A 17,339-nucleotide genomic window follows, 5' to 3' on the forward strand; every position below is an offset into this window, starting at 1 on the left:
CTATAGCCACTAAGATAGAAGCTGTCTCGGGATAGAGGGAAGTAGCATTAGCTGACTGTGAAGGGGTTGAGGTATTCGCTGGAAGGGTGGAGTAGTTCATAAAGTATCCCCTCTCGATGATGGAAAGTACCCACTTGTCTGAGGTGAATTTCTGCCAGGAGTGCAGGGAGAGGGTTAGGCATATGGATAGGGGTGTAGAACTGGTTAAGAGACGTGAGTCACAGTGGAGTGGCTCTGTCTGGGTCTGGCTGCTTCTGAAAGGAAGACGGTGTGGAAGTGGTTGAAGACCTAGGAGCAGATTGTTTCCTGGTATGTCTCTGTCCCCTGGACTGAAATGCAGAAGGATGAGAGGACTGCCTCTTGACAAAGCTAGGTTTTTAAGGGTAATTTCTATAAAATCTAGGAACAGGTGAGACTAGTAAATGTTTTCAATTTTGTAAGTCTTTAACTTTTTCCTGCAGAGACTTAAGTAGCTCTGCAGAGGCAGCTCCAAAAAGGGCTTTGTTGTCCAAAGGTGCATCCAACAACTTAGCTTGGACATCCAAAGGCTGAAGTCTCAACCATGAAAACCTCCTTAACACAGAACCAGAAGCAGTAGACTTAGAAGAAGCTTCTACAGAGTCATAGCTGCACTTAATGGAGTCTTTCGTCACTTGAGAGACCGTGGACAGAAGGGTACTTAATTGAGCCTTAACTGGTGATTCTGGATACTCTGACAGAAAAGTAGAGGCCTTGGTCAGGGAATCTAAAGCAAACTTGGCCATATGGGTCTGATAATTAATAGCTCTAATGGCCAAGGTAAAAAAGTATATACTTTCTTAACTAACCTGTCCATAAATTTACTACCTTTATCCACTGGAAAAAGGGAAGAGGAAGGTAGTTGCCTGGAGGACTTACCAGGTGACACTGCAATGACTGCATGATCTGCTGGAGGGTTTTTGAAAAGGTACTGCTCCTTAGCAGACACTTTGTAAAATCTGTCTGGTCTCTTAGAAGCAGGAGGCTGTGACTCTGGGCTTTGTGAGGCAGCAGAAAAAGCATCCTGGAATGCTGGAAGTAAAGGTGGAAATGCAGATAGTGAGGGCTGCTCCATCTGCAAGAGTTCAAAGTATTTCCTTTTTGTCTCAGAGACTTCTGAGAGTTCCCATTTAAAATGTTGTCTAAGCAGAGAAATGGTATTCCCAATGGAGAAATCTTCTCCTGGGGAGTCAGGAGTAAGAGACTCTTTCTTCTGGAAATAAAAACTCAGAAAAATCTTCAAGCGGTGCTGGCTGGGTCAAATAAAGTTTAACTGTACATTTAAAATCTTGAATTAATCACTAAATTCTCAATAAACAAAAATAATAAAATGTTGAAATCAGAGAACCAGTCGTTTATTCCATGGCAGATGTGCCCTTTAATGAATGATTGAGACACAGTTGGTACTTATATATGTTCATAAGAAGTACCATATTCTCGTAAGCACATTAGAAATTACGTACAGAACATTCACTTGAAACTTTTTTAGGACAACGAGGTCCAAATGTGTAGTGACAATGGTGCTTATACTAGCCCTAAGAACATTAAGTTAAAATTGTATTTTCGCTCGTACATCCGTTAACTTGTTTTATTTTATTCATTTTATTTATTTATTCATTCAATGCATTTGAAGTACCATGGATCATAGGTGTAAGAAAAGAAAGAAAGGCAAGGGGCTGTATTGTTTGGGTCCATGCAATATAGATGGGGTTATGGGTTGTGATGGAACTGCGTATGGCATCTTACAGGTAAGGGAAACCAAGAAGCTAAAGGCTGCAAAACAGGATAAGCAGGGGGAAAATTGAGTGGGTGAACGTTATATGAGGAGAGTAATGATTGAAAGATAGGCCGAGATAGTTGGCCAATTAACCGTTTTGAAAACGATGTTAACCGATTGGTTATAAGATTTTGGTGGGCGTGTGGTGGTTGGATTTCAGCGGGATGAGGCAGGTATGTGGGAGTGTTAGAAGGACAAAAGAGTCGTAATGGGGTGGGGAATGATGGGGTGGTCGCCCCATGAGAAGACCAAGTTTGCTGCTACGTGGTTGGTTGAAGAAAATGACGGGCTCATCATGGTTGGAAGTTAATGGGATGAAAACATGATGGGTGGGGAATGTGTATGGTGCTGTTACACAGAGGCAAATTAAAATGGCAAAGAGGTGTGGTTTTAATACAGGAACGTGGTAACTGGAGGGAGTTAATATTGTGTGTGATTTCATAATTACACGGGGTGTGGCAAGGCTGAGGGTGGGGAGTGGATGGGACAAATCATTGGGCCAGTGGAAGAAAAAAGTACGAGAACATAAAAGAACCAAGTCTTAATTTTAAATCTCAGAACTAATGTGTCAGTGGAGTTAAAAACAATTTACAGTTAAAGAGGCTCAATTGAGTAAATTAAATTAAAATGAAATTAAATAAAAATAATAATAAAAATAAATAAAAAATAAATAAATAAAAGTAAATCCGACAACCACAAGTGTAAAACTGGATACTGGATGGAAGTGTAGTTAAATGTGTGAATGTGGGTATCGGTATTAATTGTATGTAATCTTATTATTAAAGAATTATGGGGTATTGATGGGCCACAGTGAACTTCGATAAGTGAGACTATTCTGTTATCAGTTGTAAAAAAATTATAAAAAGTAAAAAGTCTACACGGGAAGGAAGCATGGCTAATGTAGTTGTAATTGTAATTCGGGTGGGCCTGAGTATTAATAGTAGTAAAAGTCGCCATGTTCTGAAATTATGCCACGTGTCTGTCTGGGCCATTTACTGTATATTCATATAATATGCAGATAATAATGAAGATCTAATCATTAGGGACCAGCGAAAAGTTATTCCTGCACCAAGTTATTTCACACTGAGCTAATTGAAGGAAGGACACTGAGCAAACTCGGATCTATAATATATGACATTAAGTATCCTGTTTATTTGCTTATTTTTTCGAGTTATTTATAGCACTTTGTGTACTGTGTATTTTTCTAGCTACGTTCACTGTGTTTGAGGTATTAACTGGAAATTGTCCACTTTTATTAAGCATCTGTTTGGGTTGTTTGATTCTGATCTCCTGCCAAGGAGAGTGTCATATAACTTGTTTGCAGTTAAAAGATTTCTCTAGAGGCTCCTTTATCTGTTTAAAACTTTCATTTAAAGGCTCACTGCTGCTTTTCTGCTGTGAGAAACATTTCTGCAGTTTGTTTGTACCCAAGTAGTGTGGGTATTTGTAACATTGTCCATATTCAGGCTTGTGTTTGGGCCTAGTGTTTGTGGAGGCTGTGTGTCTGAGCACATGTTCAAGGACATCTTGGTTTAGCCAAAGCCATTAGGCATTTCAGTGAGAGAGGATTGTTTAAGGTCACTGGCTGATTGGGGTAACCTGGACTACAGCTTAGACTAAGCCATACGCAGTTCCATCACAATCCATAACCCCATCTATACTGCACGGACCCAAACAATGCAGCCCCTCACCTTTCTTTTCTTTCTTTTCTTACACCTACGATCCATGGTACTTCAAATGTATTGAATGAATAAATAAATAAAATTAATAAAATAAAACAAGTTAACTGATGTACAAGCGAGAATACAATTTTAACTGAATGTTCTAAGGGCTAGTATAAGCACCATTTTCACTACACGTTTGGACCTCGTTGTCCTAAAAAAGTTTCAAATGAATGTTCTGTACATGATTTCTAATGTACTTATGAGAATACAGTATTTCTTATGAACATATATAAGTACCGGCTGTGTCTTAATCATTCACTAAAGCGCTCATCTGCCACTGAATAAACGACTGGTTCTCTGATTTCAACATTTTATTATTTTTGTTCACTGAGAATTTTGTGATTACTTCAAAATTTTAAATGTACAGTTAAGCGTTATTTGACTTAACAGGCGCGGCTTGAAGATTGTTCTGAGTTTTTATTTCTATTAGTTCCAACGTGTGCCAACCCAGTACACTATTTACCCAGAGCGTAAATACTGGGTCCATAAAGTGTATTATTTACAGTTTAACTCTTCTGCTTCGGGGGTAACAAAATCTTACTGAGAGCAGTAAGTTATGTATTCATCTGAGGAGGAACACTCCCCCTCAGATAGTACCTGAGGAACAACTGGTAGGCCTGCCTGAGGGATTTGGGTCTGAAGAACCTGAAAGGCTTTGAACAGAGTCTGGGAGAAGGTCTCCCAGGGTGGATTAGTGTCTTTTGAACTGTGCTTCTCTTTTTGCTTCCTTTTTAAAGGAGTGGGGGGTACAGAAGTGGGCCTAGGAGCCGACCTTATAGTGGATGACAAGGGTGAAGTAGAATCAGGGCCCTCCGAAGCCATGAGCTGTGGTTCCCCCTCACCATCAAGTTCTGATGGTTGAAAAACTACAGCGGACGTACTCTGGGTATCCGCAGAACCAGCTTCCATTTTGGTTCCCGGTAGCTGTGCCGTACCTGATGTCTGGAGTGATCCTGGGCTGATTTTCGCCTCGAAGATCTCACTGGACAACTGAGGCGCAGCTTGGGTGTCAGGCCTAACTTTCTTGGCCTTCTTCCTAGGCGGCTCCTCAGAGGGGCCTGCTCCAGCTTCCATTCTGGACACCAAATGTCGGAGGCGCTGATTTTCTAAATAAAGTTTTAAAGCCGCCAAACGGTTTCTAAAGGTTTTTGGAACAGAGGACTGGCAGATGTTACAGGCTTTGCAATCGTGAGCCTCCCCTAGACAAAATAAATACTGCTCATGTGTGTCCTTATATGGGATTTGCCTACCACAAGCACACTTTCCCTTAGTAGAAGACATGCACATCTGAAAAATGGCAAAGAAACAAAGAAAATTTTCACAAGGGTACTTATCTCAGTGCAGACAGCCAGAAAACAATCACTGAAAATCAGACGGCTGGACATCTGAACCTTGCTGCGGCAGAAAAGTTCTGAGTTGGGTACGTGCAGAGATCACAGATATAACCAACATCAGTTTATGGCCCCTGCATGCAACGTCACACGTACCCCTGCTTCTAAATCTTTGGTGTACTGGCTGGATGTCATATGCTCCAGGCAGTAACTCCCTAAGGTTATGAATACTGCAACATGAGAATAGAAGGACATCGATACATTCTATACATAAATCAGAATTTCCTTGGCATTTATTTTACTTACTTGTTAACCTGGTAAATCCACTGACAGCACTGCCTCTTTTTTGGGCTGCCCCAGGAATAATGTTTGGTTAAATTACTTCTTCTGAATCGCAGGCAAAAGAAGGCTACGGGCATCTAATTCTAGACTACAGGAATCTATGTTCTTATCATTCTAAATGCTTTGTACTGTTTGAGTTTTGATTCTTCATGCTTAAGTTTCATCTAGTTTAGAAACCTCTTCTTGTCCCCATTCTCTTAGTTTGCACTGTATCCAAGGTTTTGTCTGAAAACAGAGTAATGTTAGTCCGGTCCACCTAAATGGTTCCAAACAAAAATGTACTTAGAGGTGGGAATTACAGCTATAAGTGGTTTACTACACCGCAAAAAGTTAAAATCCTTTTCTGCCCCCTTTCAGCTCAAGCAATCTCACTCCAACATCTACATAAAGGTGACACATTGCCCTTCTTGTTTTGCTGTTATCTGCAAGTAGCATTTTGCTACTGCTGTTATGGCAATACAGCATTTCTTACCCCACTCCACAGAAGCTTTTTTATTTTCTATCTTCAAAGCCTCCAAATAAAGTTCCAAAATTTGTCTTGATTGGCGCTCTTCCTCTTTCCTGTCCAAAACACGCTGAAGAGTATCTTGTAATTTCTTTGTTTTGCAGACATTCTCTTGCATTTCAGCAGCTAGCTGGTCACAAGGGGCATCAGTGAGAGTCTGAGAAGTAATAAAGACATTAACAGACAAGACAAATTACAGCAAGCTGTTTAAGAAAACACTAGGACACAATTTCCATTCTCCAGGCAAAATACAAGAAAATCTAACATTTGGAATGTCTAAATACTGGAAAAATAAGACATTTTTTAAGGATTTTAGCATTTTAGGCAACACTTGACATTTACTATAAACAAACGTTATGGACTTTACTATGATCCCCCTAACTACTTCCTCTTTAGGACTAGCCATTATCAAGCACCAGACACTTGGCAATTTTTGATAAATTTCCCAGGATCAAACTCCTCCCTATATCTCCAGATTAAGTTATTTCTAAAGATCTCATCATTTCATTACTACATGCAGGCCTAGCAGACATTATTTATTTATTTATTTTACATTTGTTAACCGGGAAATTCAGACTGGTCCAGGTCCATTTTCAGCGGAGGCCCGGGGAGAAAAGCTCCAGCATCAAGTTATACAAATACAGTACATCCAGCATAATACAAAAAAACAGGTTACATCATGTATGCTGAGCATAGTAATATAACAAGAAATTAATAAAAACACTCCAGGTAAAAGAAGATATAGAACATAGGTAAAAGAATGTCAGTTACAGTACATCCAGCATAATACACAAAACAGGTTTTATCATATATGCTGTACACAGTAATATAACAAGAAATTAATAAAACACTCCGGGTAAAAGAAGATATAGAACATGGGTAAAAAGACAATTTCAGTTACACATTGGTAAGAGAAGAAAATATATCAAGTAAGATTCTACAGTTAAAAGTACCCTTTCAGATGACCAAGCCTACAGGAGATCACAGATCCAGCATGTGATCAAAGAGGAGTTTGGGGAGTTAATAGTAGTATGGTTAGGGTTATGTGATACATGGGCATAACCAAGTACTAACAAGGTAAGATTTGAGGGAGTTTTTGAATATGGATGTGGAGGGGGCAGTGGACACGGATAGCGGAAGAGAGTTCCAATTTCTGGCAACGGTGAGGGAGTAGAGTGCTTTCCCTGCATTATTGTTAGCCTTGGTGATGGAGAGAAGAGATTTTTCATTGGATCTTAGGTACCAGTATGCTGTACAGACAGTAAGTAGGTTGGATAATGAGGGTTTTTTTTCAGGATATTTGAGAATATTGTAGGCTGTGCCCAGCTGGTGATAGTTAAGTAGCTGTGGTAGCTCAAGCCATTTTAGTTATTTTAGTGCAGCACAGTGATGGGTTCTATAGATTGAATTAGTAGCACACTTGGCTATTTTATTGTAGCCTGATTCTAGGTTTGTCTAGGTCACATTGTCTGATTTGGTTAAATGTTGGTGCTGCGTATAATAGAGTTAAGAGGAGGTGGCTTTGTCAAGAGTGACTCTTGCTTTTTGTGGGGGAGCCTAGTTTTTTGTGTTCTAGTTTTATAGTATGGGAGATGTGAACATCAAAGTGGAGATTACTGTCTATTTCAATGCCCAGAAGTTTGGTGTGGTTAGAAGGGGAGATGATGGTGCAGTTCTTAGATGTTATGGTAAAGGAGAGGGTTTTTTTTTTTTTTTTTTATCTATTACGGGTAATAGCAGTTTTGTCTTTTGGGGATTTAGAATTAGTTGGATACCCGATATCCATTTTTCTACTGAGTTAAAGGTATCTTGAGTGAGTGTATGTAGGGTGGTGGGAGATGAGGCGGAGCAGATCAGGGTTGAATCATCCGCATATTGTATGAGTGTGGCATGTTGTGTAGAGCTATTGAGGTTATTTGTGAAAATAGAGAATAGCAGACCCAATATAGAGGCCTGTGGGACTCCTATGGTGGTTGGAAGTTGTGTAGACAGAGTTCCTTTCCACTGGACTGATTGTTGCCTGTCAGATAGGTAGCTTCAGAACCAGGCTATAGTAGAGGAGGTGAAGGATAATGATGTTCATGATTCTAGCAGAATGGAGTGGGAGACCATATCAAATGCTTTTGAGAGATCTAGGAAAATGGCTGATACATATTTGTTATCATTCCTGTGAAGGTTTATATAATTAGTGAAGGATATAAGGGCTGTGGTAGTGCTGTGATGTGGATGGAAACCGTGTTGTGTGGTAGATAGTAGATTGTGTGTGTTAAGAAATGTCATCACTTGCAAGTGGATGCATTTCTCAAGAATTTTGGATAAGGGGCAAAGGATGGCAATAGGTCGGTAGTTGGAGAATTCATAAGAATTACCTCCTTTATGAAGAAGAATGATGTGAGATACTTTCCAGAATTTGGGTATGTAGGATTCTAGTATGGAAAGGTTGATAAGGATGGAGACAGGATATGATAGGGAGTCACTAGCCATTTTTAGGTATGCAGCAGGTATGTTATCAGCTGTCAGTGTGGTTGGCTTTAGTTTTAAGAGGAGTTTTTTGATAGCTGAGGTGGGCACTGGTGATAGGCTGAAAGAGGGGGTGGTGTGGAATAGGTTAGGTTGTGATTGAGGTAGACTGTTTTTGGTTATTTGACTGGACAGGGCTAAGCTGGATTTAGTAAAATGGTTATTAAATTGAGAAGCTATGTCTAGGGTATTGTTAGTAGAGCTGGGTGCTGCAGTTGTGGTTTTGTCTGGCTTTAGTAGGGAGTTAATGGCATGCCAGAATTTTTGTGGATTACTTGAATACTTCCTTTGGGCGCTACAAAAATAGTTTTGTTTTATTTTGGATTCAGCCTTGGCCTTGTTTCTAAGCTGTTGATAGTATTGCCTGGTGCTAGGGGTTTTGTGAGTTTTCCAGATTTTCCAGGCTTTATCTCTAGCTTTTAGTAAGGCTCTGGTGTCCCTATTTAGCCAGGGTGCGTAGTTGTCTTTAACTCTGATCTTTCTGCTGGGAGCCAGACTGTTAAGGATGTTAGAGAAGGTAGTATTGAAGTAGTCTACTGCCTGGTCTAACCCAAGTGTCTGTGGTGGTTCCCAGTTGCAGTGGCTTAGGACAGTATTTAGGTATCGTGGGGTAAGGTTACGGTCAACTCGTATGAATTTGTAGACTACTGGTTTGGGGTGATTGGAGAGTTTGTGGAGTAGGAAGGTGGGGAGATGATCACTTAGGTCACCTGGGAGACAGCCTACTGTATAGTTTGTTTGGGATAGTTGGTTAGTGTCCAGTCCAGTATGGATTCTCTCTTTGTTTTCTCATCTATTCTAGTTGGTTCTTCAATTAGTTGAGAGAACCCATATAGATTGATATGTGTAGAGGGGCTGCTGGAGTTACAGGCTGCCCAGTCAGTGTTAAGGTCTCCTAGTAGGATTATTTCCCGAGGTAGATTGTCCTTTGACCAGTGTAGGATGTCTTCTATTATGAGTGAGTTGTTGCCTGGAGGTATGTAGCAGCATATTATATTGATCTTCTTGGTGTTTCTTATAGATAGGACAGAAAATAGGACTTCAGCATTTTGAAAAGTGAGTGGTGTGGTGTGCAGGAGTTGGAGGTTAAGGGTGTTTTTAAAGAGAAGAGCTACTCCTCCTCCTTTCCTGTTTGTTCTATCAGATCTAAGTGTATTATACCCTGGGGGAAGAAAGTCTTCATCTTGGATACTGGGTTTAAGCCAGGTCTCTGTAATAGCGAGTATATCAGGGTTGTAGTGGGCTATGAATGCATGTAGGTCTGTTAGCTTGTTGGTAATACTTCTTATGTTGAGATTTAGGATTAGCAGGTCAGATGTTTGTCTGGCTGAGAGGGGACCTGGATTTGGGTGAATGTCAGCAGAGGTTAGCAGAGTTTGTAGGAGTGTCAGTATGTGTTTTTTAATATTAATTGTTTGTGAGCTTGGTCTAGGAGAGTTTTTCTTAGTGTGTTGAGATGGTGTCATTTTTGTTAGTAATATGTAGCTGTAAGATTTATGATTGTAGGGCAGATGTAGAAGTGTGAGTGGGTTTGAGAGGGTGGGCTAGTGTGGGTAGTGTGATAGGAGTAGTTGTGCAGCAGTAGGTCTGTTTGTAAGGAAGTTTAGCGATAGTAGAGCGAGTGATAAGCATGTGAGTGTGGGTAACATGATACTACTTTGAGTGAGTAGTACAACTAGGATTCCTGGTTGGTTGTGTGTGAGGGTAGAGGTGTGTTGTCTGGGAATGTGTTGTTGGGAGTGGGATCAGTGTGGGATGTAATTGGATTGGAGGGTGAGGGGAGGTAGGATGAGTGGGTTGGGCTAGTTGTTAGGGAATTAGGGGTTGGACTACTGGTCAGGTGATTAGGGGTTAGAATAAAAGTAGAAGTAGTGGAGGCAGGTGGGAATAGGGGGCAGGGAGGGGAGTGGAGCAAGCCCGAGCGCAGGAAGGGCGAGCGAAGCGGGCTAACACTGACTCCAAGTGTTTCTTTAGGCTTTGGTAAGTATGTAGTGTTAGCTTAAATGGTTATATGTTAAACTGAAATTTTAACTGTAATTTAAACTGTATGTTTGCACTAAGTTATTGACTAATCCGACTTCAGACCAGTGACAAGTGGAGTACCACAGTGTTCAGTCCTGGGTCCTCTCCTGTTTGGTATCTACTTCTCTGAAGTACAGGCTAAAACAGAAGGTCTTTGGCTAACGAAGCTCGTAGATGACTGCAAACTAGGAGCCATAATCGAAACTCCTAATGATGTGGACATCCTACAAAAAGGCCTCACTGAGACAGATGCCTGGTGTCAAAGCCATGGCCTCAAGCTCAATGCCAAAAAGTGCATTGTCATCCCCTTTGATAAAAACTCTGTACCCATGAACTACAACATAGGCGGTATTATACTTAACACCGAAAGTGAGATAAGAGACCTTGGGACACAGGTGGACAGTAGTCTCTTCTTTGATAATCACATCGCCACAGTAGTCAGGAAATCCTTCTATGTGACACACCTCATCACAAAAGGTTTCTCATCCAGAAAAAAAGAGGTCATTGTTCTCCCCTACTCATCACTCATTAGACCCATTATAGAGTACAACACCCCTTTTTGGTATGTACCTCACAAGACATCTACAACAACTGGAAAGGCCACAGAAATACCTCACAAAGAGGATTACCAGCCTCAAACAGATGCCCTACACAGACCGTCTCAAAAAACTCCAGCTTTACTCTGTCACATATAGCCTACTCATAGGTGATCTCTGCCTAGCATACAAAGCCATGTCAAACCCAGAGCTGTTAGACATGCTCCACTTAAAGAAATCCCAATCCATCCGAGTTACACGCTCTAGGGACCTAAACCTTGTCACCACAATAAACAAAACATGCCGGAGGGATAGATTCCTGTCCCAAAGACTTCCCATACTCTAGAATAAACTACCTATCTATATCAAACAAAGCTCCTTATTAGCACTCAAGAAAAATCTTGATGATTGGATGGGAAATAGGAAATTCACCCCGTGGATCACTTCTGTGGCTCTGCTCGACAGTGGCACAGGAAAATAATTTTCTTAGGTGGCAAAAGCCAGGGTACCCTTTTGGCTGAGCTTGTATAGGCCCCAGGGCCGATAGCCTAGTACCTACCTATGAACCTATGTTATGGGCAGAGTATAATTTTCTGACATTCTTAAAAGGATATAGAATTAAAGCTGGGGCTAGTTACATGTTGTTGATACTTGAGCATTTGAAACTGGCAGTTTAAGGCCCTAATTGCCAAGGTTGCAGATGTATAAACCTTCTTTCCCCATCTATCCAGTGCCCTTGAATCTCTGTCAGAGGGGTTAGGATTTTTTGCTGTTGAGGCCTTAACACCTTTTGGACCCTGTGAAACAGTTTCAGGGTCAGCAGCAGGGTTTCTAAATAAAAATTTGTATGAGTCAGGAACCCTGTAATATCTGTCTGGCTTGCTAGGAGCCGGAGGTAAGGAGTCTGGAGTCAAGCTTGACTCCAAAAACCCATCATCCACAATATCTAAAACAGGAGGTATGGCTAAAGGTCGATGCTGAGGGAAAAGAAAGAAATCCCTGAGCTTTCTTTTTGATTCTGAGAAATCTTGACTCTCTCAGTGAAAATGATCCCTCAAAGTATGCAAGGTTTCTCCAAAGGAATAATCTTCAGGAGGAGATGCAGATGGGATAGATTCCTCTGCATCAGAATCCTCATAGGGTGGTATAGATAATTCCTGATCAGAAGAGGAATCAGAAGAAATAGAAACCTGATCTGAATATTCATAATCAGTGTCTTGCCTAGGCCTCTTATTAGGAGGGGGTTGGGAACCCCTGATCAAGGTAATTAGGTCTTCTGCCATTTTGATCATCTGTTTTTTGGGCATACAGGCCTGTGCACGTGGCTCATGCGTCGGTTTTTTAGCTTCAGACGTTGCTTTGGTCTTTGATTTTGAAGCTGGCGTAGGTTTTATATAAAAATGTTGTGGTCTGAATACACCCTCAGAAGCCGGTGACTGCTCAGCGGCTCTGGACCCATCTGAGGGAGAGACATCCGCAGGTACAACACTTTGAGAATCTCGTGGAGTGCCGGACTCCACGTGGGTCTCGGTAGGGGCCTGAGACTCGAAAGTAGTGGGTATCAGGGGCTGTGAAAGCACCTCACTGAGTACCGGCGAACTGGCGACTGGCTTAGGAGAAGCGTCGTCGATTTGGACCTCGATGGTCTGTCTCTGTCCTTTTCTTTGCGTTTTTTGTATACTCCAGTAGTTGGATTGCTATCCGACGACATGCCAGGATAGTTAAATCGGTTTCCAAAATATTCTGAGGAAAAGATATACAGACGCTTAATAGTGCATTGGTTAAATCTAGCACAAAACCGACAGCTAGGCATGTTATGATCAGGGCCTAGGCAAGGAATACAGTATAAATGGAAATCTTTATGAGGTATTTGCTTCCCATAAGTAATGCAATTATTAACTTTTTCTGACATCGGTATGGAGCAAGAAAAAAGTTTCCCCAACAGGCTACTTAGCTTTAGTGAAGACTTCGGTTCTGAAACTCGAATTCGAAAATTTCAGGAGTAAGCCGACCGCCACTTGCGAACTACTTCTGCTTTGAGCACCGCGCGACAAGAAAGACTAAAGAAAATGGTGTCAGCTGCTTGTTTTATACCCCTAACGACCTGATGTCATGGAAGAGGAGACAGCAACCGACGCAGGACCCAAGACTTTGGAATTCAGGCAGACTGAGGGCAACCTGCCAGCAGATTACCCAAATGTAATGACTGGAACAGTGAAACACGAAGAACATGTGCATTGTCATCCTCTTTGGCAAAAACTCTGTACCCATGAACTACAACATAGGCGGTAGTATATCTAACACTGAAAGTGTGATAAGAGACCTTGGGACACAGGTGGACAGTAGTCTCTCCTTTGATAATCACATCGCCACAGTAGTCAGGAAATCCTTCTACGTGGCACACCTCATCACAAAAGGTTTCTCATCCAAAAAAAAAAAAAAAGAGGTCATTGTTCTCTTCTACTCATCACTCATTAGACCCATTATAGAGTACAACACCCCTTTTGATATGTACCTCACAAGACATCTACAACAACTGGAAAGGACACAGAAATACCTCACAAAGGGGATTACCAGCCTCAAACAGATGCCCTACGTAGACCATCTCAAAAAACTCCAGCTTTACTCTGTCACATATCGCCTACTCAAAGGTGATCTCTGCCCAGCATACAAAGCTATGTCAAACCCAGTGCTGTTGGACATGCTCCACTTAAAGAAATCCCAATCCCTCCGAGTTACACGCTCTAGGGACCTAAACCTTGTCACCACAATAAACAAAACATGCCGGAGGGATAGATTCCTGTCCCAAAGCCTTCCCATACTCTGGAATAAACTACCTATCTATATCAAACAAAGCTCCTCATTAGCACTCTTCAAGAAAAATCTTGATAATTGGATGGGAAATAGGAAATTCACCCCGTGGATCACTTCTGTGGCTCTGCTCGACAGTGGCACAGGAAAATAATTTTCTTAGGTGGCAAAAGCCAGGGTACCTTTTTGGCTGAGCTTGTATAGGCCCCAAGGCCGACAGCCTAGTACCTACCTATGAACCTATGTTATGAGCACAGAGTATAATTTTCTGACATTCTTAAAAAGATATAAAATTAAAGCTGGGGTTAGTTACAGATGAAACAGGAGAGGAAATGAAATGCTATTTTATAGATCTGAGTATTTCTCAAAAGAAAATTGACTTTAGTTTGGGGGGACACTAACTGGAGAACAATATACAGCTGTTTATTCCTGGTGATATGATGTACTCATCAGTACAGAGGTTTGATTAAGGAACTATACAGCAGAAATGTACTAATACAATCACTAACATTTGTTTAAGTTATGGCAGGTAAGGTATTTTACTGTCTAGACACTTGGAAGTTAAGCACCTACATTAGTGTTTAGTCTCTTTAGTTGCAGGACAAGTGTCTGTGGGTGCCCAGTGCTCAAGAGAAAATTTGGAATTTCCACTGCTTGATATGGGGGGCAGAGACCTGCTTGACCTGAAGGATGGTTTGGATTAATTAGTGTTTAGTCTCTTTAGTTGCAGGATAAGTGTCTGTGGGTGCCCAGTGCTCAAGAGAAAATTTGAAATTTCCACTGCTTGATGTGGGGGGCAGAGACCTGTGCTTGGCCTTAAGGATGGTTTGGATTAATTAGTGCTTAGTCTCTTTAGTTGCAGGACAAGTGTCTGTGGGTGCCCAGTGCTCAAGGGAAAATTTGAAATTTCCATTACTTGATATGGGGGCAGAGACCTGCTTGACCTGAAGGATGGTTTGGATTACTTGAATGCAAAAACTTACAGTAGGATGATTACACACCAGGAGAGACAAACATTACTTCAACATTCTCTGATCATATCAATTTACAAGAGGATAGAGGAAGGTGGAGGCTATTCTGAATGAATGGACATGGATCATGAAGATTTGTTGTTACATTAAGTACACAACTCTTTGGACTTACAAAACCTAATCAGTCCACTTCAATTTCAGGACAGTCCCAGCTTTTTCCTCTTCGACTGCATTATGGCAGTATACCCCAAAAGAGGACTGCAGAATCTCTGATTTTGTGGACCACCTATGTCTGCAGGGTGGTGTCCATTCTGTAAACCAATAATCCCAAAAGGTGCCAAGAAAACAGAGCGGAGATGAAAATTATGTTTGCTACTTCATTTATTTAAGCCACAAACGTAGAAGAAGGATTTACGAACATATGTACGAGATGACAATAGGTCAATATACTAATGCTTTATTTAAACATTCAAAAAAATGCTTGGAAACCAAATGTACCTTTATGGTTTTAGAACAGGTTAAACTGGACATCAGGGGTGGACCTTGGGTAGACAAAATTGAATTCAGGGAATTATGGTGGCAACTGACTCTGGAGGCAGGGAACCCCCCTGGATTGAATGACTACCTTTCAATTCTCGCTTTATTAAAGTTAAGATCAGCTAAACTTTAAAAACAGTTTAAGGTAACATAACCCTTTTATGTGATGGGACTGTTCAAGACATTTTCCCCTGATTTTCACTACCTCTAAACTAGATTAAATAATTTTTTAAACTTTCTTATAAAAATGTTTATATTATAATTGTCAAATATGTTTTAAATAAGCAGTTTCAGGACTTTTTTTTAATAAAAAGATTTTTTTAGGATGTTTCAAATGAAAGAATGGATAATTGTGACAAACATTTAGTTTTGTTACCTAAGAAAACAAGGGAATGAATATTCATAAAATGCAAAGGAGGCTGAGCGAGGATATGAGGGAACATTTAAATGCTTGAATATTCAAATATTTAAATAATGGAATTTAACAGAACATAATAGATTGTTTTAAATACTGAGAATGGTTTTTTATTGGTTTTAATTAATTAGTGGTAATATAAATACAGGAAATTAAAATGCACTGGTCATCTGATGAAGTCGAATGCTATAAGACGAAAACGCATTTTTTTATGTTTCAAGGCGTTTATGGTTTTTGTGTTTGTATTGGTTGCTTCTACGTTTGTGGCTTAAATAAATGAACTAGCAAACATAATTTTCATCTCCGCTCCGTTTTCTTGGCACCTTTTGGGATTATTATTTGATTCGGTGCTAGTTCTACTCTTTTTTTCTTGGCCATTCTGTAAACCTCCACAGCCACACTGGCTTCTATCGGAATGTTGTTAAAATGAAATCTGTTTGGTTACAGGAAAATGTCATACATGAAGTGAAAAACTTCAACCTCTTAGAGCATCTTCCCTTCCTACTTCCTCTTCTGCAACTTCTTCTTCACTTGTGAACTAAAAAGAGTTGCAATCTCATTGCAGGCATTGCTGAATAATGCCTTAAGGTCATCCACAAAAGTGTATTACCCGAGTCAGATGTTAACATATAGCGATGCCCGCCCAGGCTGCACAAACTGCTCCATCAAATGTTCTGTGCAAAACACACATGGAGAGATTACTCACAGTACCCATACTTGCCACCTGGGATTTTGACTTCTGACATAGCTCTCCAATTCTGAGTGTCAACCACCTGTTAACCTACATCACACTGAAAACTAGTCACATTAAGTAATAAAGAAGTAATAAAGTGCCTGAATAAAAATGGCTCAGGATCACAGATCCCAAGAGAATCCTTGTCAAGGAAATGAACCACAGGGGACTCTATTCTAAGGGCTCATTTAAGAGGGTAGTAGCCACGAAAAAACAGTCAGCAAAGAAATTTTTACTTCAACACTTGCAGTTCCCAGGAAGACAGAGGATCCAGTCCCATCTCGAAGACCGAGGATCCAGTCCCATCTCCTTGACATAAGTGCCACCACATTGCAGTCCTGTAAAACTCTCTACATAAGATTAAAATCATCCTGTCAGCCACAGGAAGCACCAAAGAGGAGGCACGGCAGCGCAGAAAGCATACTGCAGGATGGACAAGACTCCCCTGACATATCAATTTAAGGGTCTCCTTGAATTTGAAGTAATCAAGAGGGGACAACAGAAACTGTTCCCTTATTCTAGGTTTGTATTTTAAGTCGAGAGAGTCTCTAGAGGAGTCTAGGTACTGCTTTATACATTACTTCCTCCTGGGGACAATCAGAGGGGACTCATCCAAGTGGAAGGGAGAGCAATCTAAGCCAGATAGTACTTGCCTATCTTTGCAATGACTTTCTGCCCAACTGCCTCTCTAGACAGAAAATTAAAGTGCCAAGGGCTCGGATATATGAGTGGATTGGGATGGAGTCAGATTAATACAACTCCCAAGAAAGTATACCCAAAAAAAGGTCTGCCGCTTCTGAGCCGGCTCCATTTGCTTAGCACCCTGATGCTGAAAGCCAAAGCACGAAAAAAAACTGCAATGCAGAAGTTAGCACCGACTCTGCCAGTTGAAATCTCAACTCCAAGAGACATCAGTAATGAACACTGCTTTGGTCCAGAGGACTCAAACACCAACGTTACTGATACAGGAAAAAGGCTCCAATGACAATGGGATAGGGACTGACCATAACCTATTCATGACAGGGCTCTGGGGTGGCTCTGCAACACAGAAATCTCTACCTCAGAACCCCCCAGTGCTGAAAGCTGGCTCGATCCCA

The 17,339-nt window shown here is 41.0% G+C and overlaps 1 protein-coding gene across 3 annotated transcripts in view; it reads right to left on the reverse strand.

The window, feature by feature from the left end:
• DFFA (DNA fragmentation factor subunit alpha) overlaps positions 1 to 17,339 on the reverse strand; it is a 561,231-nt gene that overhangs the window by 105,019 nt on the left and 438,873 nt on the right. For all 3 annotated transcript variants that reach the window (XM_044063154.1, XM_044063153.1, XM_044063155.1), the window contains exon 4: positions 5,665 to 5,854. In XM_044063154.1, the coding sequence (XP_043919089.1) occupies positions 5,665 to 5,854 (190 nt within the window). The remainder of the gene's footprint in view (positions 1 to 5,664; positions 5,855 to 17,339) is intronic.

Source organism: Protopterus annectens, chromosome 2.part1 (assembly GCF_019279795.1).
Source record: "Protopterus annectens isolate FY-2018-M chromosome 2.part1, PAN1.0, whole genome shotgun sequence".
In the NCBI taxonomy this organism is placed as follows: domain Eukaryota; kingdom Metazoa; phylum Chordata; order Ceratodontiformes; family Protopteridae; genus Protopterus; species Protopterus annectens.